Source organism: Perca flavescens, chromosome 9 (genome assembly GCF_004354835.1).
Source record: "Perca flavescens isolate YP-PL-M2 chromosome 9, PFLA_1.0, whole genome shotgun sequence".
Classification (NCBI taxonomy): domain Eukaryota; kingdom Metazoa; phylum Chordata; class Actinopteri; order Perciformes; family Percidae; genus Perca; species Perca flavescens.
Window position 1 is genome coordinate 10,188,645 of NC_041339.1, and position 25,797 is coordinate 10,214,441.

The window sequence follows — 25,797 nt, forward strand, 5'->3', positions numbered from 1 at the left end:
GAGGTTTGCTAATGTTTTAAAGATCATGCCGAAATATTCACGCTGACATTCTGGTTCTGCTTCGGATGCCGTCAAGCGGAATCTCCAATCGTAATCAGTCCTTCACTGACCAATCAGCATTCATTAGCAGAACGCTAGCGTGTTATGGGCAACAATGACTCAACCTGTAAGAAATAGAAACTTTCGACCTATAATCCATGTTGAACTTGCAAAAACTACAATCAAATCTGAGATTTCTCAACGACAATCAGGCAAAAGAGACAAATTTAGCTATCTAGCTCCATAGAGTCCCATTCATTTTGCAGTGGACCACGATCACCCCCAGTGGAACTCTGGTGGAACTGCAACCAAATTCGGTACAACAGGGCTGAATAGGGAGTGGAAAGGCTTTCCGTAGACAGGCTTTGTATTCACTCTGACATTCTGGTTCCGCTTCAGATGTCATCAAGTGGGATCTCTGGTCGTAATCAGTGCTTCACTGACCAATCAGCATTCATTAGCAGAATGCTAGCGTGTTATGGGCAACAAAAACTCAACCTGTAAGAAATCAAAAGGACATAAGTAGACCTACTCGTTCATTCAACTTTCGAACCTATAATCCATGTTGAATTTGCAATCAAATCTGAGATTTGACAACGGCAATCAGGCAAAAGAGACAAATTTAGCCATCTACTGTAGCTCCACAGAGTCCCATTCATTTTGCACTCGCCTGCAATCACCCCCAGTTGAACTCTGGTGGAACTGCAACCAAATTCGTTACAATGGGGCTAAAGAGTGAAATGGCTCTCCTTAGACCGGCTCTGGTTTGGTTTTAATACTGGTTGGACATTTTTGTCAGTTGATGCATATGTTGTCATGAAATATGTATAACTTACTTAAAACAGCTCTTGTGTTATGTGCATTTTTCAGGTGTTTTCAGTTCAGTTTTCAAGTGATTTTTCACATTTTATTTTGCTAATGTAAATCTGACACTTTTAACATGCACAATTTGCATTTATCAATTTACAGTAGTTTTACCTTTACGTTAAGTGTTTGCTGACATTTTAAAACATAATCTTTAACGCTGTCCTGTCTTTTCTATTGATTTGAACTTCTGGGAACAAATTGTTCTGTTTATAAGAATCATGTTTTATAAGAATCAGGTTTACGTCACTAGAGGGCGCACCACGTGTTTTTCACTCTTAGTGAAAATGTGTCTCTTTCTCTCTGTCTGTGTCACATTTAAATCCTGTTTGTTTTGTTCTCGCTGTTTGATTTGCTCTCGCTGACTTGCTCTGCGGGGTTTCACCTCAGTGACGGACTGATCACGTTTTTGTTCGGCCAATCGGAAGCGGCGGAGATGCTCAGCAGCGCTATAAATCCAACATGAAAACAGCGAAGGAAGCAGGAATGAAAAACAATAGATACCTTCACAAAGACCACGCATCCAGAGGCTCTTATAGTCTTTTGATATTTTCTTACACTTAACATAAGGTAAGAGCTTTTTATCTTCTGCTGGATTTATTCCTACACGGATAAATTGTTTTCTATTTGTGTGCTTCTGAAATTTTCCCTTTGTTCTAGGCTACCTGTTTGTTATGTCAATGTGTGGATGTTGACTTTACTCTAACGTTACCATAAATGCTGTGTAATGTAACGAATGTTGATTTCCACTAATCCTGTCTCATATGAGCATCAGATGATTAAGCAGGTTGTAGGCTGGAGCTGTTATTCGTTCAAAATGTTAATTTTCCTTGTCAAAAACATTTAATTGAACCTTTTCTGTGTCAGCTTTTTTGTGCTTTTCCGTGACACCCTTTCTTGATGTACACAGTATCTGTGTATGTGCATTGAGATATAGTGGCTCCGCTGTGCTTATCAAGGCTATCGTCTCTTCTCTTCACTCTGTAGGATTTGGTCAAGAAAATGGCCACCTCAGCAAGTTCAAAACTGAACAAAGCTGTTAAACAGCAGTACATGAACCTCCCTCAGGGGGATAAGGCCCAAGCCATGTACATCTGGATAGATGGCTCTGGAGAGGGACTGCGCTGCAAGACCAGAACTTTGGATTCTGAACCCAAGACGATTGAGGGTAAGATCTGGCTCCAACGTGAACAACTCTTCCACATCCGCTTGCAGTAAAACATGATATTTTTAAGACTTAGAGTAGAGTAGATAATTGATTTCAGTTGTTTTTCTGTGTCAGATCTTCCTGAGTGGAACTTTGATGGCTCCAGCACCTACCAGTCAGAGGGCTCCAACAGTGACATGTTCCTGATCCCTGCAGCCATGTTCAGGGACCCGTTCAGAAAAGACCCCAACAAGCTGGTGCTCTGTGAGGTGCTCAAGTACAACCGCAAGCCAGCAGGTAAGCAGATAAGAACAAACCTGAAAGTGGTTGCAGTTAAAGCTGTTATGTATTTCAGCTATACTCACTATTGTTGTTCCAACAGAGACCAATCTGCGCCAAACCTGTAAACAGATCATGAGCATGGTGGAGAATAACCATCCATGGTTTGGAATGGAGCAGGAGTACACTCTCCTGAGCACGGATGGACACCCCTTTGGCTGGCCCTCCAACGGCTTCCCAGGTCCACAAGGTTAGTATTGGTTCTCTTGCTTGTCTTAACTTACATGCACATTTTATTCAGGTTTTTGTCCTTATTCTGAAAAAGACAATATTTTGAAAAGTTGTTTACATGACACTACTATTCCTGTTTACATGCAGCTGTGCTGTGCACAATAGAATTTTTACAAAGTTTTCCACCAGTGGCAGATTTGTTCAACCATATGAACACAACAGCCTCTCTATTTCCTTCCATCAACCACCTTCTTGAAAATTTTGGTTTTATAGTTTTTAAAAGTAGGTGTGTTTCTTCTTACGACCATAGATACAGGCTTTTCTTTTGGTCATTCGTCTCTACACCAGCCTTGCCAACTGTTGGCTGGTTGGTTGGTGAACAACAACCATAGCAACGCACAGAGCTGACCATAACCCGTAAACTGTCGCAAACTGCGGTAAATGCCCTGATTGAGACTCTTATTCCAAATGCGCATTTGGCGGGCTCGGTGACACTGTGACCTGCTCTGTACGTGTCAAAAGAATGCTTCTAATACCAGCATGTCCCATATATCTTAATCGGAAATGTTATATTCAGAAAGGCATTATTCGGAATATCCAAACGGAATATTCTGTTTATTTGACCTGTATCAAATTCGGAATATTGTCAGATTCAGAAAAATAGTGGAATATAAGTGTGCTTGTAAACCTACTCGGTTTATTTAAATATAATACATTAGCAATCTTAAAGGTCAGATCAGTGAAAATATTTGGTTACCTTCCACCTCATTAGGGCCTTATTACTGTGGAGTGGGAGCAGATAAGGCATATGGGCGAGACATAGTGGAGGCGCACTACAGAGCCTGTCTGTACGCTGGTGTTGACATCTGTGGCACCAATGCTGAAGTCATGCCAGCTCAGGTATTGTCCCTTTTTGTCTTGTTATTTTTGTGTTATCTCACTTTCATTTGTTGTCAAATTGTGGAATACCAGATGATGATGATGATGATGATGATAATGAATTAATTATGTCAATAATCTAGTCCCTGATGTGTTTCAGTGGGAGTTCCAGGTTGGGCCTTGTGAAGGAATCAACATGGGGGACCATCTGTGGGTTGCTCGCTTCATCCTTCACAGAGTGTGTGAGGATTTTGGTGTGGTGGTCTCTTTTGACCCCAAACCAATTTCAGGGAACTGGAATGGCGCCGGTTGCCACACCAACTTCAGCACAAAGGAGATGCGAGAGGATGGCGGACTGAAGTAAGAATGCATTTTTGTTGTTTCAGTTTAATAAATAACTGGTATGATATTTTATTTTTCTTTTTTTTTTTTTTATTTGGGATTTTGAGTGTTTTCTAATTCCTTTTTTTTTCTTTACAGAATCATTGAGGAGTCGATCGAAAGGCTGGCAAAGAGACACATGTATCACATCCGTGCCTACGATCCCAAAGGCGGGCTCGACAATGCCAGACGTCTCACCGGCCATCACGAAACCTCGAGCATAGACGAGTTTTCGGCTGGTGTGGCCAATCGTGGTGCCAGCATCCGCATCCCTCGCTCGGTAGGGCAGGACAAGAAGGGCTACTTTGAGGACCGCCGTCCATCGGCCAACTGCGACCCTTACATAGTTACAGAGGCGCTAGTGCGCACATGTTTACTCAAGGAAGAAGGAGAGGAGCCCACAGATCACAGCAAATGAGCGGTCTTAAGACCAAGTGTCATTACCAGTACTGTATTTAGCCATCTTCTTTCAAGACTTGGATTGATCTTTACCATTTTTTTTTTTAAATTTTTACTTGACAGATGAAATAATAATTGAGGTATTCTTTGTGCATTCAGTTGTATACAGCAAGTCTTTACCTCTGGCTCAAACACTGCCAACACATTTTTATCATGGTGTCATGATATCTGATAACATGTATAGAATGACATTATTGTAATGTATTTAACTGGTACTAATGGAAAAACTGTCTGTAGATCTTGTAACTCTAACCCAAAGGATCCCAAAGGCATTTGAATGTTTTTAGTAGTCTTGGCCTGTCACAATGGTGGTTTTATCATGTTGTGGATAGATACAGTAAGGTCACTATGTAAGGCAACATAGCCAATCTACTTTTGTCTTTTATTTTATTTTTTAATGATGCATGTCTGTTTTTCACTTGTTATTGTCAAAAAATAAACTCCTAACATTTTAGATCTAACTTAACTCCAGTTTATTCCCACATGTACCCAGACTGTCAGCTGATATGAATCTCTGAAATGTGACCAGCGTTAAGGGAAAATGCACTGTAATGTTCAACAAATGGATGTTAATTAAGACATGGGAACATCCACATCCTCCCTCTATTTCAAACAGCTAAACAGACCAAATGGCTGCTTCAATAGAAATTCAACATGACGTCAAACCTTAAATGCTTAATTTGTCATTTTGTGAAGGCAGTGACAACATGCATGTGAGCGCACTGACTTTGCTGACTACTTGGGGCTTGCTCCTTTTATAGTGCAGGTCAATGAAAACAAAGTGTGTGTAACTGTCTTTATGTTGTTTTGACACAGTCCTTGATGACCTATGGACTAGCTCTTAAAGTAGGCCAGGAAAGTAAAGGATGGGAAGTTCCTTCCAAAATAACCTGAAAACCCTTGTAGAAGGATGGTTCATTTTGAGCAGTTAGTTGTACAGTGTACTGTATTACTCACCATATTGCATTAGCAACTTAAAGAAGTTCCGGTAACCAATATTGTTTGATAATTAGAGTACACAGTTTCACAGTTCAGAAGAAAAACTAACTTGATGATTAAACTTTGTAACACTGATAAGCCGACCAGATACCATTTGCAGTGGACAAACCCCGACTTCAAAGGCAATCTAAGCCATGAACTCCCCAAATACAGGTTGTTAAATGCCCAACCAGAGAGGAGAATACTTTGGACCATTGTTACAATACAATCAGCAGTGTCCAAAATGCACTGGGACACTGACCATGCCATGGTCCACCTGTTTCCTGCATATAGTCGGAAAGCTCTGTTTACATGTTGTGAGGACATTTAAGCAGTGGGAACAGTTAAGCTATGGAAGATATTCAGGCATGCTTGGACTGCACAGACTGGCAGGTTTTCAGGAACAATGTGGATGGATACACAAAGGCTGTGACTTCAAGCAACAGGGTGAATTATAATAATGACAAACACTGGTTCACAGCTAAGCTCAGACAGCTGAGGTTGCCCAAGGCAGAGTTTCTGACTGGGACAGGTTTAACAAGGTGAGACATGCTAAAAGACTCCAACAGCAGTTGTCAACAAACGACTGCTTCTAGATGGGTCACAAGACAGATCATTGACAGAAATGAAAGCAAAAAAGTTGATTAAATCACTGGTTTTAACTAATAATATTGTATTTTATATTTAATAAATGTGTGTTTGAGTGATTTATCATTTAGGCAATTAGCCTAAATTTAACATAAATGATTGTGTGTGCTTGAGAATTTATTTTAGTCTGTGGGCCATGAACTGGGATCACAGGTGTCAGTAAGGTGACAGTGTGGTCGAGAGAGGCTCTCTAGTAGTTCTATCTCATCATCATGTCTTTTCTAAGTGTCCTTAAGGGAGACATGGAACCTCTACTCACAAAAACTAGACATAGTTTTTATGCAAGTAGCCAGCAAAGAAAAGAGTTGTGGTCTCATGTTCATTAGGAAACATATAATTTGTATAGAGCTCTATATGAGCTATATGAGGGGACAAACGAGCTAACAAAAGTAGCAAACAAACACATAAGAAAGGGGAGATCCTTACATCTTAAAAGTATTTAGCCCAAAGTGGCCCCAGTATTAGTTTTGTCACGATCCTACAAAATTATACCATGACCGAGACCTTACAGTGCAATGCTCTATTAAATCTGGTTTTATAAGATACCTAGTTTGAGGTTCATGAGGTACACCTGGGGCTTGAAAGGTATTCTGTAAATCTCAAGTTAGTTATCTAATCACTTCTTTCAATGAAGCTGCAGGTGTGTTTGTTGTTTAAGGACAAATTTAGGGAATGCACACCACTGGGCAGACATTTTGCCAGTACTTCTCAATACTACTACTACAACTACTACTAATCACAGGTGAGGTGTTTTGCAACCAAAACTAAAGTAATTTGGCTTTAATCCAAGTAAAGTGCAAAGTTTGGTCAGCCAAACGTATTCCAGTTTTCTTTCCCTGAAAGTGCTATATAATAATTATATTAATAAATCTATATTTTCTCTTTTTGATTTAGCATGGATGCCCTGAACTGATGTCACTGTGCCAGAAGTGGTATTTGCTTGCAGTGATGTAGTGGCAGCAGTGTGAGAACAGACCAAATTCGATTTGGCTCGTAATTTAGTGCCAAACGAAGATGTCCAAATCACATTGCTTTGCCTTCGTTAAATGATGTCCACAAGCTGAGCTCAGAAACTGTTAATGCATGTAAATTCCACTTGCAAAATCACAGATATTCAGTCAGTGGCTCAGTTTTTTTTTTTGTTGGTATATAATAAAAAGACATTAGAAGAGTCACTTTTACTACAAACAAACTATTGACTGAGGATATCAGCACATACTGTAGTGATACCTAAGGAGGTGGACATACAGTTGGAATGCCTTTTTCTTAGTACTGCATATTTACTCTGTTGCACAACCTTATTGAAATGTTCCTATTGCATTACAAGTAGAGCCCCTCCTCAATTTCTCCTGTTATCTGATCCCATTGTACTGTCTGTACAGAGGGATGTGAAAGTGTGTGAATGAACCGCTTTGGCAACAATATGAGGATATACATTACTATTTTAGATAAGATAACATGGGCAGATGAATTGGAAAAGAGGAGGTCTCATGAAGAAAACCATTATGCCTAGAGTCGTTTCCATGGCAGTGAAGTCCAAATTCAGGCAATCTGGTGCCGGCGGGCGGGGGTGGGACCCCATACCAGCTGTAACATAACAACAGGCAGGTCTAGTGAGAATATGTTTAGTGCACAAAGTTCAAACTGCAACTGTGGTTCTTAAAAATCTCCTAAAAAGCCAGTGTAACAAATATCAAGACACTTGCTTGATATTTGTGTGTCCTTTTCGTCACACAACACAGACTATTCATCGTAAATAATGACGCATTGGAACTGCAATTTAATTAGAGGCTCTAGACTTAATCAGATATCAGAGTCCAAACAGTAAATGAAGCACCATCCTTTGCTGCGTTAACTCTAATCTCATCTCATAAATGCAGTCAGAGATACTATCACTGTTGACAACAGATTGGCTGTGTTTCTGTCCCACCCTCCCTCTCATCTTCACCCCACCCCCCATCCAAAGCCTTCTTCCCTGTGGCGGTGGGTTTGGGGACATGTAGTGAAAACTGTCACAGCATTGCTGGCCTGATGGTCGGAAACTTGAGCAGCTGTGAAAGCAGAGCCGTCCAGTGAGACAGAAAGGTTAGAGAACCCTGGATGGAGGAGCATTGATGGAGATCAGACCACCACCAATTGTGACAAACATCATCAACATGTGAAACAAACACATCCCGGTTGTATGATTAGAACTGTCCTGACTGCCATGATTAAATCTGATCTTAAAGCTCAGATCTTACTAGTAGATTAAATATAGTTTATAAAATACTTTCTCCAGATGGATAATGGGAACCAACAAGGTTCAATTTGGTTTATATCCAAATTCATTACAAAAAAATCTCAGTAATGTTTGGACAAGGAGCTTCCTTGTGTGATTGTGTGTGTGTCCTATTATGACAGTACTGCAGCACGTGCACCACAGCTGACTCAATAAGAAACATGATAATGTGTGAAAGGCCTAAGAATAAGCTCAATGCATGTCATGTGAACAGACACGCATCTCAATTCATAGGATTCTTGGGATAAATAACTGCTTCTGCTTTACATTTAAAGGTACAATATGTAACATTTCTGCATCAAAATGTCTAAAAAACGACTATACCTATTGTGTTGAGTTGTGTACTTACACTATACCAAATGTTTCCAACAATTTTCAAACCCAGAGAAATCTGTAATTTTATTTCTGGGCATGGGACGTTTCGTTTAGTCGCCTGTCAGTGGCGTCATATAACCTTTGACCCGTCTAGTTGCTCTAACTTCCGTCAAAACATGTGAACCCAGAAGATACGTTCGAGAGTAATTGTAAATCATTCAATGTCACAGAAAGAGTTATACTCAGTAATCCTAATACTGCTTTTTTCTGCCACATGGCATCATTTTGTCATTAATGCATATGCCACTTTGCAACACAGTAATACATCAGAGACCTTATTTATTGATACATTTCAATATCGATCAAGCCAGCTTAGTTACTACAATGTGCTGGTTGACAAGTAGCTGTATGTTAGCTGTATAGATAGACAACTAATCTAATGCTTATTTAGCCAGGTAGCACACCGCGTTCTGTCTGCATCACTCTTGCGGCGCTAAGAGACTTCAGTCTGGATGAGAGCTGACAACAGCCCGGGACATATAGTTAACGTTAGCCCCCAGCCAGCTAGCAGCCAGCCACTATCATTCCAGCAATCCAAACCCGGCCAGCACTTAACTCTAGCACCGGGTGCTAACGGCGCTAACGGCAGTTGAACCATCGGGAAACAGACCATATCAGACCCAGGCACGTGAGTCAGAACAGAGGCCATCTGTAATGTTACGTCTCTGTCTACGTCTAACATTACCGATGTTCGTGCCAAAAATCTCCTCCTTGCCGAATTTTTTCCCCCTTCGCGTTTAGCTGTCTTTACAGTTAAATTGACCTGACAAAAGGTGGGTTAGGTTCCAAAATGATTAGTTAAGAAGACAAAAAAGTGAAGGGGGAGATAATTCCCAGGCAGCTGGGAGATCTTATGCTGCTGCGGCCATCAGACGTACCTGTCCCGTGGATTCTGCCAGCCATCCCCTCCCACACCCATCTCTCAGCTTCATTGATTAATGTTTCGACAAACCCCTTTCGCCCCGGTGTTGAAAACATCCAAAAGGTGACATTGACATGTGAAATATATTGTGGTTTTAACTGCTGGCTAATGTTAGCTTGCTTGCTTACTAGCTAACTGGTCAGTTAGCAATACGCTACAAATCGAATAAAGTAAAACATAATTATGTTGGGGAAACTGAAGCTATTATTAGAATAAATGTTACTAAACGTAACGTGAATAAACTTGAATGGGTAAATTTGTCCGTGAACAGATGCATTCTAATCGCCGATGGTTTTTAACAATGAAAACTACAACTCCCATAATTCCACACATCTTCACAACGTCATCAAAAGTCCGTGTTTATCATCCATTGTTTTAATTGAGAGATTGAGTGGCAGAAAATGACATACTGTACGTTTAAATTGCCATGATACACACTTCACATCTGGGGATAGAAAAAACAAGTTCTAAAAGAATAGTTCATAATTTGGGAAATATGTTTATTTGATTTTTTACCAAGAGTTAGATGAGAAGGTCGATACCACTTTCATGTCTGTGGGCCAAATATGAAGCTTCAGCCAAGAGGCTAGCTTAGCATAAAGACTGGAAGCAAGGGGAAACAGACGCAACTTCAGACAGACAACAAGACTTTAGGAAGTTACTGTCGAGCACATGTTCCCGAAAAAAACCCGCAACTTGTCATTTTTACATTTCAGTTATTAAACAAAGTATTAAATGTATTTTTTAAGTTTTACAGTGCATTGCCATTTTCATACTAACAAGGAAGATGTGGCATGTTAATTAATGGTGCTGGTCGGTGGATTATATTTTTTGTTGGGCAAGATTCAGGCTACTTGTTTCACCATTTACAATGTTTATGCTAAATTAAGTTACCGGCTGCTGGCTGTAGCTTCATATTTAGTGGACAGAAAGCAAACACTTACCAAAATGTTTTTTTTTTATATAGGTCTGTTATGGTTCAAATGGATAGTGTTTCTGTCATCTCAAACATTTTACCATTTTACTTTGGGTTGACAGGAAAATAAGAGAGAAAGACCCAAGTGCTTTACGGCTAATACCCCCCCCCCCCCATATCATACTATGGGATCATACTGTATGTGTTCTGCTTCATGCTTGAATAGCATACTGTGGTAAGCTGCACTAAATATCAGTGCAAACATAAGAAGTTGTAAACATGGGTCAAAGCTTACTTGTTCTTCTCCTCTGTGTTTGACTGACAAGAGCAGGCTAGAAACCACTTCCCTGAAAGTTTCCCACTTATTCTGTTTTGCTCTTTTCCCTGGTGTCAGGTTGCTAAAGCCCAAAGCGGGGACAAAACATTCTCTCTTTTAGTCTCTGTTTTAGTCTTTAGTCATGTGTCTGTTACTCAAGTGCATTTTGTTCTTTTAGATAAAGATTGCAAAGACATTGCCCAGATGCTTTGCATTGTTTTAGGGAGCCTTTTGTATTTACTTCACATAACAAACAAGTCTTTGCCCTGCAGGACCAACTAATCAGCAGTAAACTCCTCTTTAGCTATCATTGTTTTTTTCACAACATCAATCAATCATGTGGGGTTGATAGGTTTTAAGCAAAAATAACACAAAGCAAGTTGTTTTCATAATGGATTTGTTTACTTGGACTTTCCTTTGAGTTGTCCTCTCATTGTCTGTTCTCCTCCCCCGTTGTCAAATCTGATCCTGAAGTTTACAAGCCCCCATTCTGTGACCTTCAGGAACCATGAGTGCAACACCACCCCCATCCTCCAGTCACAAAGATGGAATTTCACAAAGGTCACACAAGTAAGCACAGGGGTGAACAAAAAACATAGTAGGATAACATAAAAACACCTCAATCTGTAGCTCTGGAGAAAATGTACTGTCACAGTTGTACCTTTTGAATTTCTTTGTAGCAACAATAAAAATAAAAGTTTTTTCTAAGAGAGGGGACTCTTAGCTATGCTAGCATACAGAGTGGAAGCAGAGGGAGACAAGCAGCTGGCTCCATACAAAATCGAAATAATAAAATAAAGCTACCTAATAAAACAACTTTGCAACTGGATGCTTAGCAAAGCAAATCCAAAGTCACTGCATCAGGCCAAGAAATAGTCCCACACATAACCTACTACCTTTTGTTCTGATTAAACAAACAAAATATAAGTGTTAATTCATTAGCTTTAATGCTTTTGGTAGGTGGATGTTTTTCCTTGGGACAGAGTCATGCTGGCTATTTCCACCTGCTAACCTTACTCCTCTCCTACCTGTAGCATTATATTTAACTGATGCTTCCCTTAGCAATAAAGTGAATAAGCATATGAATGTTAACATCTCAATATAATCCACAAACCTGGTTGTGAGTAGTTTCATGTAGGAACTATTTTCTTTCTACCAAACTTTTTATTTAAAGTATCACTGCGCAGAAGGAAGCACACTCACGAATGAGAGGCATGTGGCTCGACATTGCTACATTTTTGGATATTAGTTTATAGTTCACTGATACTGCTAGCTCGGCTGAGCTAGCTAACATTACAGCTCAGCCAAGGAGGATGCCAAATAATGTTTACATCTCGTGCTGCAACAAGGATGAGCCTTTTCATCCATGTGCAATTATACGGTTGGGGGGGTGTAGTTTGGTATAAAGAAAGCAGTTCCAACATGAAACTGCTCAAAACCAGGTCTAGATTGGGTCATGATTTCTGGAAGGAGACATTGCTGTTGAGTTTGTCAAATGTATTTTTGTTTGGCCCTTTGAGCACCACAAGCCGAGTTCCATGTACCATTATTTGAGAGAAGACAGACATCTCTTCGATCTATATCTGCAACACTAGGCAACTCAGACCAAAACAATCTATATTGTTAAATAGCACTACAGATGAGAGAAAAATATGTACTTTTGATTTTAGGGTGAACTGTTCTTTGAAAAAGGCCCCAAATTAGATCTGGTAAAAAAAATAAAAAATAAAAAAGCATAATACTGTAGTAGCTGTAGGTACAATCTAGTCAAACAGCCTTTTAAAAGACAAGAGGACAAAGAGGCCATGAGTTATATTGGCTGCTTCAATATGGAGGTGAATGAAATAAGCAGATTTGAAGTCTCCTAATGCGCTAAATTGATAATTGGTATCCTGATGATGCATGTTAGGGACGTTATAAGATCAAAGTCCCATCATTCATTTAACTCACTTCCACAGTTCTGATAATTTGCCAAAAACAGCAAAGAAAAGCATAAAAATGGCACTTTCAAGAGGGAGACTACCCATCAACTAGGATCCAGCAGTTTAAGATAATATGTTAACACTTTCCACTACACTGAACACTCTGAGGCTCACTTTTCCTTTGAGGTCAGAAGGATTATCTGATACTTTTCTTTGCTGGCATGTTCTTCTGCAGTGCTTTGGCGCAACAGTTCCTTATACTAAATTTAGACTATGCATTAAAGTTGTCAGTTCTGCACGTCACTGACAGTGCCAAGCTTGTTTGCTCTCTCCTAGATATGATATAAACTGAACAAGTCATTATGGGCAGCATAAGAAGAGGACCAATTTTTCTGCAGGCTGGTAATCACTGACACAAACAGTTATCTCTCTCAACACTGTCTTTGATATGGGAAAATGAAAATGAAGTCCCCCTCATCTTTACTGTATCTCACTATCTGTGTCATAAATATGGGAATTCCACCCTTAATAAGTCTTTAAGTCATTTCATTTGTAGTGCTGCCTTTTTGGAATTAAAGTGTTTCTTTTATTTTGTCCACCTTCTATACTTCTTCTACATCAGGTATGCATTAAGAGTATGATGTGGGTCAATGTTCTGGAGGGTACAACTTATGCAACTGGATGCTTAGCAAATTCAACCATAACCACAGCCGGAGAACTTGTGTTCTGTGGAAAATTCCAAGATGTGGTATGTTCTCAATTAAGGCGGTCTACTCCTCCATGAAATTTAAGAACCACCCCTAGAATGACTCTGCACTTTTTCTGTGCAGTTTGCCAGTGGGTTACATGCATATCGATGAAATATTCATTCATGTCCAACTTTCTAGCAAATCATGTTTAAAAATATATTTGTGTTAGTTGATGGTCCTTACAGATTGCATGTATCCTACTAACTCACATTCATGCTGAGTTCAGTCAGGTTGAATATAAATAATGTAATGATGTAAAGCAATATTTTAAATGAATAGACATTTGTTTAAAGCTCAAACTTAAAAAACTTAACATAAGCAAGCATGTATTTGTCTTCTTTCTCCTGAAAGGTATACTTCACCAATTAGCATTAAGCTTTGTATCAGTAGAAACCCAGTAGTATTTTTGAATGACCGTGCTTCCCTCCCTCATGTCCCCTTGAGACGATAGATCTCTGTATTGTGTGTCTGGAAAAAAACCCTCTGATGACATAAAAATCTTCATTTTGTGTCATCGGAGGTATTCTCGGCCAGATGCTATAGACTACAGCCAGCTAGTTCCGCATGGTTTCAACCCGCCCATAGGAGGTGGAACTGTCACTACCTGATGCGAGTCGAGTTTCAGCCATCTTGAAGCTAAGCTAACAGGTTCTCTCTTTTCAGTAGCAACCTTGCAATTATATGAATTCAAACTACCGCACATGTGTACCACTGGGATACATTGCTACAGATCGGAGAATATGCAAGAAACTTTATTACAGACGGAATACTCGACACACTACGCAAGTTTTGCCTGCTACACAGACAAGCACCTCAGCCTGCAGTGACGCTTGATGCCGCTAGCTGGGGAAGGGGACATCGAAAGCGGTGTGCGAGAAAGCGGAAACAGGAATCAGGAGTTCGAGCTAGGTGGAAAGCTAATGCTAGCCGGCCACCTGTCCCATCCATCCTGCTTGCAAATGTCTGCTCATTAGACAACAAACTGGACTACATCCAACTTCAACGAAACTCCCAACGCAAGTTCAGAGACTGCTGTGTTTTTGTTTTCGTGGAAACATGGCTGAACAACAATGGACCGGAATCTGCTATCCAGCTACCAGGCCTGCTAGCCTTCCGAGCTGATGGAGATGCTGCTCTGTCGCCAGGTAAAGCCCGAGACACACCAAGCCGATAATTGGACAGTCTGGCGAGGTCAGTGACTCGAGTCTGTTCGGTGTGTTCCGTGCCGTCATCCGTCCAAGGGGCCATCAGCCTTAATTTTGGCCGATTTGACATGTAATCGACGGGGCGGGCACTGCCGGCAGTCAGACTCAAATGACCCTTCTGATTGGTAGAGTGCTAACCCGAAAACAGGGAAAATCTCAGTTTCATTGCTTTGGTGTGTTCCAAGGCACCTTTTTACCCAACTCGGGGAGACTGATTAGTCCAACTGCCTTTTCTGCCGAGGGTCAGCCGTCTGCTCGGTGTGTCTGGGCCTTTAGACTCATGGAGGTGGGCTGTGTTAACACGGACTGGTGCAGAAATGCGGTGCTTGTATCCAACTACTGCTCACCGCTGGTGGGGTTTGTGACTGTTAAATACCAACCATTCTACATTTCCACGCAAATTCACGGCTGTGTTTTTACTCGTTGTTTACATCTTACCAAATGCTAATGCTACCAATGCGTTAGCTGAACTTTACGGAGCTATCAGTGAGCTCCAAAGCACACATCTGGATGGACTATTTATTGTTGCTGGTGATTATAACCACGCAAATCTCAAGGTCTCTTATATTCTAACTTCACCTCACATGAACCTAACTTATAACAATCAGTGCTCTGTTACAAGTCTACTTATGCCCTGTCTTTTGTTGTCTTAAATGCTCTATTTTAAGTAGTAATTGCACTTTATGTATAGTCTATAATGTGTGTGCATTAAATGTAGCCTGTCTCGTATTTCGTTTTTATATAATGTCGTTTTTATATAATGTCGTTTTTATATATTTTAAGTGTGTAACTTGTGTGTAAGTGTGTAACCACTTGAGCCATGGTGAAATGTTCTTTTGTTTCACTATATGCAGTGAATATGGTTGAAATGACAATAAAAACCCACTTGACTTGACTGCACTCTGTAACCGGTAGGCGTAGCTTGGGAGTCGCCTCATAGGGAAGCAAAGCAAGTGCATTCTGGGAGTTGAAAGTCTTTCATCCACATGAGCCAAAAATAAATTTCTGGCTTTTCTCGGTATAGAAGGCACCAACTTCTAAAATTATTTGACATTTCTACTACATAAATGACCCAATTTGAATACATAGAATACATAATCTTTCCAGCGGTGACATATCCCTTTAACTTCTTTGATGATGATCATGAGAGAAAAACACTGTCCTGACTGGGGTAGGGAAAAAACACAAACACCCAGTAAACTAACAAACCACAATCTTTCTAATCCCAACAGGGACTTCCTGGGTGATGCTCCTTAAACATGTTGTTAGTACAGCATCAGCATCCGGGTTCATTTTTTGTGCTTGCCCCTAAAGACACTTGCGTAACAGCCACCATGGTTTTGTTGTGACAGCTTCCAGTTGACGAACACAAAGACGCAAGGTCATAAACATTTCCACTCCCTCTGACCAAGCAAAAAGGCACAGTTATATAACATAACATAATGTTGGCCAACCATTATTTTACTTTATACTGTATTCTAGAGCATATTTTCAATTTCACCAACCCACAAATGTCAATATTTAGCTTTTCATTTTTTGATAATATGCATTATTTGCATGGGATTAGCTAACACAGGGGACATATTCAATATTTCTGAAAGCTTACATTAGAAATTTACCTGTATGTATGTGGTGTTGCTATGTGGGAAACAATGAGTCGACAAACACAAAACATAGCTTTGTGAAGGTGATTTAGTAAGTGTCCAATTTCAATCTGCTGCCCTGTCCTAAAATGCAGCAAATGCAGACCGGCACTGTCCATTTAAGTACGACATTAGTCTCACGAGAACTTTTCAATCACCTAACATGCAGCCTGCTCAAGTCCAGTCTGTCATTACAGTGTAAAAGACCACTGTCAAAAGACAAGGATTTTGCCTAATTAGTGATGAACATTCTAAGAGAAATTCAGGAAAGGAACAATATAAGAAAATCAAGATTTCTCTAAACTGATGAAGGCATTGTCTGTTTTTGAGAATACAAGTAGTAGTAAAGATTGAGTATACCACAGTGCATGACCAGTACATTCTCCTCACTGAATGCAACATGATTTTGAATAGTTCCCAAAGGAATACGAGGTCACCTACTGACGAAAAACTGAATTACAACTTATTTATCATCTAAGAACAAGAGCTGCACAGTGCTCTTAAAACCAGTCAGGCTCACACGTAATTAAAGCTATTACTCATTTAGTTTTTTCAGTCACACCCTGGACATATACAACTAATAGCCTTCTTTAAAAATAAGGTAATTACGAGACCCTCTGTTTCCATGAAAAGAGATAGAATAAAGGAGCTGATAGGCCTACATGTGTTTTACTCTCCTTTTTCAAATACGGAATTGATAACATTCTGTTATTCTTAAAATCCACACAATACGATGTATATCCAAAATAAAATAGTCCTCTGCCGTTTTTTTTTTTTTTAATGAAGCCGGTGATTTACCACAGTCCTATCTCATAATACATCCATGCACAGTCCGTGAGCGTGTGTTCATAAAAATAGCAAGAAAAGAGCGACACGTTGAGGACTAAATAAAAAATGCACACAAACATTAAATAGAAATGAATGTTCTTGGCTGTCATCCAAAACGCATCATTAGTTTGATACTGAATTTCATTATCACTGTATATCACTGTAAGCAGTATGACGCGCTAAACACGTTAGGTCATAGGATATTTCTGGCATTTGTTTTAATTGTCTAAATTCATTAACGCACGTGTGACCTTGTAACCTATTTAAATATCAGTGCCCGGCCAACCTGCTAACACGGCAAAGTAGCCTTTTTGTGTGTTTATTTTGGGAACGTCAGTTTTGTTGTCCTGCCTTTTAAAAGTTGAAGAGTAGTCAGGGATACAAGTATCTCACTAAACGGCTACGTTACTGTAAGTACCCAAACCCAAAAGTTTGAAAACAATAGTATTCAGTCTGAGATTGAGTTCTTGTAGTTCTTGTCTCTTGTAGGCTTACTTACTGACCTTGAAACCTACTCAACATCCTTGCAAACAGACGGTAGCCTATGCTAAGTCAGTGAAAGGTTAGTCTCGCATTGCCAGACCTCCACAGCGCTGCAGAGTGAAAGGTAAGCTGAGCCAGATAAGATTTCATTGTTGTTGCTGATTAGCAGGATAGATGCTGACTCAGAGATGGCTGCTGCTGCTGCCAATCCCCGCCTGTTAACTCCACTGCACATTTCTCATATATACTAGACCCGGGGCTGGTAGTCAATCTCTGTGGCATTTCTGGATCTGACCTGCTCTGAAGGAGACTGCAGGGTGAGTAGTCATAAGTAAAATGTTTTCAATTTGTTAAGTTTGTGAAGTCTGAGTGTGTTTTTATTTTTATAGAAAGATAAGAAAAAGCTATAAAGCCCATGTGTAAGTTTAGGAATTCACTTGGCATATGACTACCAGGTACAACTTTATTTGAAAGATATACCCAAGGTCCTGGTGAATACAGCAAGAAAGGAATTGTAATTGTGGCTATTATGAAGAAATTACAACTATTTGAAAAAAATGATATGACCATCACTGACTTTTTTTTATTTAAGTTATGATAAAGACCCATTGGGCTTAGATGTGGATGGTAATAGTGCTCTATGTATTTCATTTTCAGGTCTTTAAGGCATAGTGTCCGGAATTCCCTGATCACCTTAAAATTCATGCAGATGATTTCCTGCCCCACTACACGTAGCCATGGCTGATGAAATCTCCCCAAGGATGTCTGACAGGGAAGGTGTTGAAAAGATAAGTAATAGGAAACACCAAGAAAGCAATTGTGTCACTCCTTCTCTCCCAGATGGACAGATCTTAATTAACACTCACCATGTGAAAACTGACACTTCATTTGGCGGTATTTGTGGTATGAACCTACTTTCAGAGAGCAGTGACACTGGAATCCTTTATCTGAACCCCCAAACACCAAACTGGTCTCTCGTGGAGAAGTTTGCTGAGCTTTCACCAGGAGAAGGAACAGGATTTAAAGACGACAAAGACCCCAGCAGTCAAAGATTTTTACAATGCACTAAACCTATTGACAATAAACAAAAGCACAATAAAATATATGGATCTAATGAAGTTCTCTTGGAAACTGCACAAAGGAAGGAAAGTAACTGCTCTCTATACCTCAAGAGCCATAACATACAAAGCAATTTCTCAGCCAGACATAGGGCATCTAAACTCAAAGAGGTAAATGTGGAAGAATATTCTCCAGGTGGAGGTGGGAACAAGGCCAAAAAGAAGAATGTAAACAGTCCTGTTAAGAAATTACTTAAAACGTGTGAAGATGACAAGATCTCTCGACTTTTGGTAGCAATGAAAAAACGCGGTGGAGTTGACAAAGAGCACCGTCCCTTCAATTGCACACACTGCAACTGGGCTTTTAAGAAGCTCTCCAACCTACAGAGTCACTTGCAAACACACTCTGGCCTCAAGCCACACGTGTGTGATATTTGTGGCAAGGCTTACTCTCATCAGGGCACACTGCAGCAACACAAACATCTACACACAGGTGACAGACCATATCACTGCCCCTTCTGTGTCAAGACCTATATCTGGTCCTCAGATTACCGCAAGCATATCCGCACACACACTGGTGAAAAGCCCTACGTCTGTGACACTTGTGGCAAGGATTTCATTCGCTCCTCTGACTTGCGAAAGCATGAGCGGAACATGCATACCAATAACAAGCCCTTCCCATGCACGCACTGTGGAAAGACCTTCAATAAACCTTTCTCCCTGAAGCGTCATGAGCGTAAGCATTTGGGAGAAAGGCCATTCTCCTGCCCTGACTGTGGGAAAACCTTTACTCTGGCTAGTCGTATGGCAGAGCACCAAAAGATCCACGCAGGAGTGCGTCCGTACGTCTGCATGGTTTGCTCCAAGTGTTTCACGAAGTCGTCCAACTTGACCGAGCACGAGGCCATTCACACTGGAGCGCGGCCCTATAAGTGTACAGGGTGTGGCGTGGCGTTTGCCATGGCTTCTCGCCTTGTTCGTCACCAGTATGTCCACAATAAAGAGAAGCCCCACAACTGCACAGGATGCAGCAAGAACTTTAGCGACCTAGACACATTGAAGCTTCACCAAGAGCAAACCTGTGCTGGGAGGATCTTTGTCTGTGTGAAGTGTGATAAATCTTTCCAGTGTGCCGCAAAGCTTGCACAGCATATGCTGAACCACATGGGCACCAATGTCTAAATCAGTTTAAAAGTACTATGCACTCCATTTGCAATAGTGTTTAAATTATCAGTTTTAGACAAGGCACATCCTTTCAAAGTCATAGGGCACCAGTTTATTTATGTAAAGGTATGAATGGTATGTGCCGTAAGAGTTTTAAAACTTGTTCAGTCTCATTCCCCATGGTGCTTGGTTTCCATGAGAATGTTGTGGGATAAAAATTGCCACCAGTTGGGGTCAGTTCTGAATGCTGCTGCACTTTTTCTTGAAACAAAAGCAGCTATCACTGCAAAAGTGCTCTAACATGGCCATAAGCCAGTGGTACCTCCTGAGACACATTATTGTGACCACATTAATAGACCAGTTTAATGGTTTAGGGAAGCTAGCTAATCAGTCAGTCAGTTTTTTTATGGTGCTTTCTATTCATTATTATGTTTGGAAATACAGCTATTTCCATGTAGGAGGATATCTTTAAATATGTTTATTATGTATTAATATATTTATAATACATATATTTAATAATTGCCAAGCACAATAAACAGTTATGGTTTGGAAGATGGTCTTTTAAACTTGTGGGAGAATGTAGGAGCTTATGTTGTACCTGTAGTGTTAAATTAAATTAATGTCAATCTCAATAAACATGTTTGGTGTTTCAAAATCAACTCTTTTATTTTTATTTATGTTTATGACTAATTATGTTTGCTCTTGAAGGAATCAATAAGGACTAGGGCTGTACAGAAAAGGTTGATGCTTCATTCATAACTTGGACACATATTCTAAATCAACATTCGAATGCTGCGCAGCTTTTTTTCATTAAAGTTAACTGGAACATTTTGATTGCCTAAGATTGTCTTGTTCAGCGTTCTGCCAACCAAGCTAGCTAGCTACCATTAGCGTTAACTGGTATTTTAAAGAAAAGTTACCTGCCAACATGGTAATGGCAGATTACCAAACCCAATGCTTGGGTTCAAGAGTTTGATCTGATTGGTTGATTTGGCCCATCTATCTATATAGACAGATGGTTTATCCAATCAGCTAACCAGTATTTTCCCCCCTCCCAAAAGTTCTCCAACGGAAAGTTCCCAGATGGATATTCGTAAGCAAATACGAAGCAGAGTCAGGTTAAAAGAAATTGGCTAAATGGCTGAAATTGCACAAGTGATGGAAATTGTTAGATAAAGGTTATGGATAAACGGTTAAAAATGTACATTATCCACTATTATATAAAGAACAGTGTTATACATTTGAAACAAACACTGGGAAATGATGAAGAGATGCGTAAGTTCCTCTAAGGTTGGGAACCACTGGTGTAGATGGATAGTCGCTCCGTGTTGCTGGCATCAGTGGTCAAATGCCTCATACATAAATGGTTATTGGGGTCAATTAAGAGATCCCTTCCCCCAAATACGGTATGTCCTGCATCCACTGGTCATTGCTGTCAGCTTTTACAAAGCACATCTCAACGGTCACTCGCTGCAATTTGAATTACTATGCCAGTCGATCCAGAGTATTTCTGTTTCTAATATGGAACATGATGGTAAGCAGGCTGTGGGGGTTTGAAAGGTCATGCTTTAAAAATAAATGTTGGCAGAGGGGGTCTCATGTGAAGCTTCTAACTTGACATAAAGACACTGTTAATAGTAGGTGGTGTGATATCTCCACTTTGGTTCTAGTGAAGTCAGTGGTCCTACAAACACAAACAATTTAAATGTTTTTTAAACATTTTCCAAACATTTACAACTCCAGAGTGTTGTGAAGTTCAAATAGTCAAAATGTATTATAAGAAGATGCAGTAATTTCCAAAATTCACAATATGTTTTATATAACAAAATATTCTGCTTAATCATTTTTGTTGCCATTTTTAAAAACAACATATTCACTGCTGTCAAAAAACTGTTTGCTCGCCTGCATGCTGCACACAAAGGGAGATACACACCGTCTTTAATGGAGACATCTAGCAGCAATCTAACAGCAACATATATTACATTTATATAACCACTATAAAAAAGTTAAGTTTCTACATGTAACTTAAAGGAAAGCATTGATATTAATGACACCGGTGGCTGTTAAATGAACTACATGCCAACCTTGCTTGAGGGACAGAGACTTAGCAATGCGTATTCACGACACTGTCTGTACATTAAAATAGCCGTGAAGTTTTTTTTTGGGTGTCCGTGATTTTGTCTTAAAGTTTGACCCTCTTGTGTTTTCAATTCATTAAAGTTGATTGGAACATTTTGATTGCCTAAGAATTCTTGTTCAGCGTTCTGCCAACCAAGCTAGATAGCTTCCATTAGCATTAACTGGTATTTTAAAGAAAAGTTACCTGCCAACATGGCAATGGAAGATTGCCAAACCCAATGCTTCAAATTGGCAGTCCACAAACCAATGTGCTACTAACCCTGCTACTATGTCCATTATTTTTTACAATCTATGATCTCTAGTCAGTATTTCACTTTTTGGAGGGATTGTTTTGCCATTTAGATCTGTCTTCCAAAAAGCTATCCATTCTAAATGTGTTTATGCTTGGACACATTATTGGCAGGCGGTAAGCGTCAACTCACATCCTGGCTATGTGTTTGCTGAATTCCAGGTCAGTGCATGTGTCCCACTCACACTTGGCTACTGCAGAGTAATCATAAAAGAAGATGGCACCTGCCATGTTGTCACTTAAGTGTCAACTGGCTGGGTGTGAAGGACATGTTGGTATTTCCTGGCAGAGGTCTTTCCCAATCCCTCTTCCCCTCACGCTGTGGTATAATCCATTTTGGCAGCATGGCAACTCCTTTATTTTCTTTAGGTCCAACATTCCACTTTACAGATGCTAAACATAATCAAATATGTTCACATTGTGCCATAATTTACCAGGCCTGCAAAGTCAGGCTGCAAATACTACTTATTTAGCTTGGAAGATTAAAGTAGCTTCTGAGAGGCTAATAAATGACCACAGCATTGGCTTACATTTATATTTTTAATTATTAGATAAATGTGTTTAAGTGTACATTAGATCTTGAAAAGATAATGGCTGGATTTATACTTCTAAATAAAATATAATACATGTAGCTTATTCTCTCTAAGCATACAGTATAACATGGATACTGATGGAGTAGTGAGAGTCTGATGATGTACTCGGTGGGCAGTTAAAAATTGCATCTAAATATTGACAGTCTAACAGGTACAAAAAATTAACCTTATTTACTATTATATAATGAACAATGTTATACATTTGAAACAAACATTGGGAAATGATGAAGATGCGTAAGTTCCTCTAAGGTTGGGAACCACTGGTGTAGATGGATAGTCGCTCCGTGTTGCTGGCATCAGTGGTCAAATGCCTCATACATAAATGGTTATTGGGGTCAATTAAGATATCCCTTCCCCAAATACGGTATGTCCTGCATCCACTGGTCATTTCCCTGCTGTCAGCTTTTACAAAGCACATCTCAGCGGTCACTCGCTGCAATTTGAGTTACTATGCCAGTCGATCCAGAGTATTTCTGTTTCTAATATGGAACATGATGGTAAGCAGGCTGTGGGGGTTTGAAAGGTCATCCTTTAAAATAAATGTTGGCAGAGGGGGTCTCATGTGAAGCTTCTCACTTGACATAAAGACACTGTTAATAGTAGGTGGTGTGATATCTCCACTTTGGTTCTAGTGAAGTCAGTGGTCCTACAAACACAAACAATTTAAATGTTTTTAAACATTTTCCAAACATTTACAACTCCAGAGTGTTGTGAAGTTCAAATAGTCAAAATGTATTATAAGAAGATGCAGTAATTTCCAAAATTCACAATATGTTTTATATAACAAAATATTCTGCTTAATCATTTTTGTTGCCATTTTTAAAAACAACATATTCACTGCTGTCAAAAAACTGTTTGCTCGCCTGCATGCTGCACACAAAGGGAGATACACACCGTCTTTAATGGAGACATCTAGCAGCAATCTAACAGCAACATATATTACATTTATATAACCACTATAAAAAAGTTAAGTTTCTACATGTAACTTAAAGGAAAGCATTGATATTAATGACACCGGTGGCTGTTAAATGAACTACATGCCAACCTTGCTTGAGGGACAGAGACTTAGCAATGCGTATTCACGACACTGTCTGTACATTAAAATAGCCGTGAAGTTTTTTTTTGGGTGTCCGTGATTTTGTCTTAAAGTTTGACCCTCTTGTGTTTTCAATTCATTAAAGTTGATTGGAACATTTTGATTGCCTAAGAATTCTTGTTCAGCGTTCTGCCAACCAAGCTAGATAGCTTCCATTAGCATTAACTGGTATTTTAAAGAAAAGTTACCTGCCAACATGGCAATGGAAGATTGCCAAACCCAATGCTTCAAATTGGCAGTCCACAAACCAATGTGCTACTAACCCTGCTACTATGTCCATTATTTTTTACAATCTATGATCTCTAGTCAGTATTTCACTTTTTGGAGGGATTGTTTTGCCATTTAGATCTGTCTTCCAAAAAGCTATCCATTCTAAATGTGTTTATGCTTGGACACATTATTGGCAGGCGGTAAGCGTCAACTCACATCCTGGCTATGTGTTTGCTGAATTCCAGGTCAGTGCATGTGTCCCACTCACACTTGGCTACTGCAGAGTAATCATAAAAGAAGATGGCACCTGCCATGTTGTCACTTAAGTGTCAACTGGCTGGGTGTGAAGGACATGTTGGGTATTTCCTGGCAGAGGTCTTTCCCAATCCCTCTTCCCCCTCACGCTGTGGTATAATCCATTTTGGCAGCATGGCAACTCCTTTATTTTCTTTAGGTCCAACATTCCACTTTACAGATGCTAAACATAATCAAATATGTTCACATTGTGCCATAATTTACCAGGCCTGCAAAGTCAGGCTGCAAATACTACTTATTTAGCTTGGAAGATTAAAGTAGCTTCTGCGAGGCTAATAAATGACCACAGCATTGGCTTACATTTATATTTTTAATTATTAGATAAATGTGTTTAAGTGTACATTAGATCTTGAAAAGATAATGGCTGGATTTATACTTCTAAATAAAATATAATACATGTAGCTTATTCTCTCTAAGCATACAGTATAACATGGATACTGATGGAGTAGTGAGAGTCTGATGATGTACTCGGTGGGCAGTTAAAAAATTGCATCTAAATATTGACAGTCTAACAGGTACAAAAAAATTAACCTTATTTACTATTATATAATGAACAATGTTATACATTTGAAACAAACATTGGGAAATGATGAAGATGCGTAAGTTCCTCTAAGGTTGGGAACCACTGGTGTAGATGGATAGTCGCTCCGTGTTGCTGGCATCAGTGGTCAAATGCCTCATACATAAATGGTTATTGGGGTCAATTAAGATATCCCTTCCCCCAAATACGGTATGTCCTGCATCCACTGGTCATTTCCCTGCTGTCAGCTTTTACAAAGCACATCTCAGCGGTCACTCGCTGCAATTTGAGTTACTATGCCAGTCGATCCAGAGTATTTCTGTTTCTAATATGGAACATGATGGTAAGCAGGCTGTGGGGGTTTGAAAGGTCATCCTTTAAAAATAAATGTTGGCAGAGGGGGTCTCATGTGAAGCTTCTCACTTGACATAAAGACACTGTTAATAGTAGGTGGTGTGATATCTCCACTTTGGTTCTAGTGAAGTCAGTGGTCCTACAAACACAAACAATTTAAATGTTTTTTAAACATTTTCCAAACATTTACAACTCCAGAGTGTTGTGAAGTTCAAATAGTCAAAATGTATTATAAGAAGATGCAGTAATTTCCAAAATTCACAATATGTTTTATATAACAAAATATTCTGCTTAATCATTTTTGTTGCCATTTTTAAAAACAACATATTCACTGCTGTCAAAAAACTGTTTGCTCGCCTGCATGCTGCACACAAAGGGAGATACACACCGTCTTTAATGGAGACATCTAGCAGCAATCTAACAGCAACATATATTACATTTATATAACCACTATAAAAAAGTTAAGTTTCTACATGTAACTTAAAGGAAAGCATTGATATTAATGACACCGGTGGCT

The 25,797-nt window shown here is 39.6% G+C and overlaps 2 protein-coding genes across 4 annotated transcripts; both read left to right on the forward strand.

The window, feature by feature from the left end:
* The first annotated feature begins 1,273 nt into the window (after positions 1-1,273).
* On the forward strand, positions 1,274-4,745 carry glulb (glutamate-ammonia ligase (glutamine synthase) b). The gene is made up of 7 exons (XM_028586939.1): positions 1,274-1,473; positions 1,891-2,071; positions 2,186-2,347; positions 2,433-2,579; positions 3,333-3,460; positions 3,600-3,799; positions 3,920-4,745. Exons 2-7 carry the CDS (start codon positions 1,906-1,908, stop codon positions 4,236-4,238), a joined length of 1,122 nt encoding a protein of 373 aa, XP_028442740.1. The 5' UTR covers positions 1,274-1,473; positions 1,891-1,905; the 3' UTR covers positions 4,239-4,745.
* A 12,071-nt stretch (positions 4,746-16,816) lies between these two features.
* On the forward strand, positions 16,817-20,344 carry znf648 (zinc finger protein 648). 3 transcript variants are annotated; one of them, XM_028587926.1, is made up of 4 exons: positions 16,817-16,832; positions 17,549-17,666; positions 17,794-17,859; positions 18,200-20,344. In XM_028587926.1, exon 4 carries the CDS (start codon positions 18,280-18,282, stop codon positions 19,780-19,782), a length of 1,503 nt encoding a protein of 500 aa, XP_028443727.1. In that variant the 5' UTR covers positions 16,817-16,832; positions 17,549-17,666; positions 17,794-17,859; positions 18,200-18,279; the 3' UTR covers positions 19,783-20,344. The 3 variants fall into 3 exon arrangements, with proteins under 3 accessions (XP_028443727.1, XP_028443725.1, XP_028443726.1); XM_028587924.1 differs by lacking the exon at positions 16,817-16,832 and adding an exon at positions 17,271-17,469 and having other exon boundaries at positions 17,533-17,666; XM_028587925.1 differs by lacking the exon at positions 16,817-16,832 and adding an exon at positions 17,271-17,469.
* The last annotated feature ends 5,453 nt before the right edge of the window (positions 20,345-25,797 follow it).

Excerpts from the sequence above, each read along its gene's own strand:
- glulb (XM_028586939.1), top strand. The coding sequence starts at position 1,906 with ATGGCCACCTCAGCAAGTTCAAAACTGAACAAAGCTGTTAAACAGCAG. Across the intron at positions 2,348-2,432 it reads GTACAACCGCAAGCCAGCAG|AGACCAATCTGCGCCAAACC; the intron begins GTAAGCAGATAA and ends TTGTTCCAACAG. Across the intron at positions 3,461-3,599 it reads CTGAAGTCATGCCAGCTCAG|TGGGAGTTCCAGGTTGGGCC; the intron begins GTATTGTCCCTT and ends GATGTGTTTCAG.
- znf648 (XM_028587926.1), top strand. The coding sequence starts at position 18,280 with ATGGCTGATGAAATCTCCCCAAGGATGTCTGACAGGGAAGGTGTTGAA.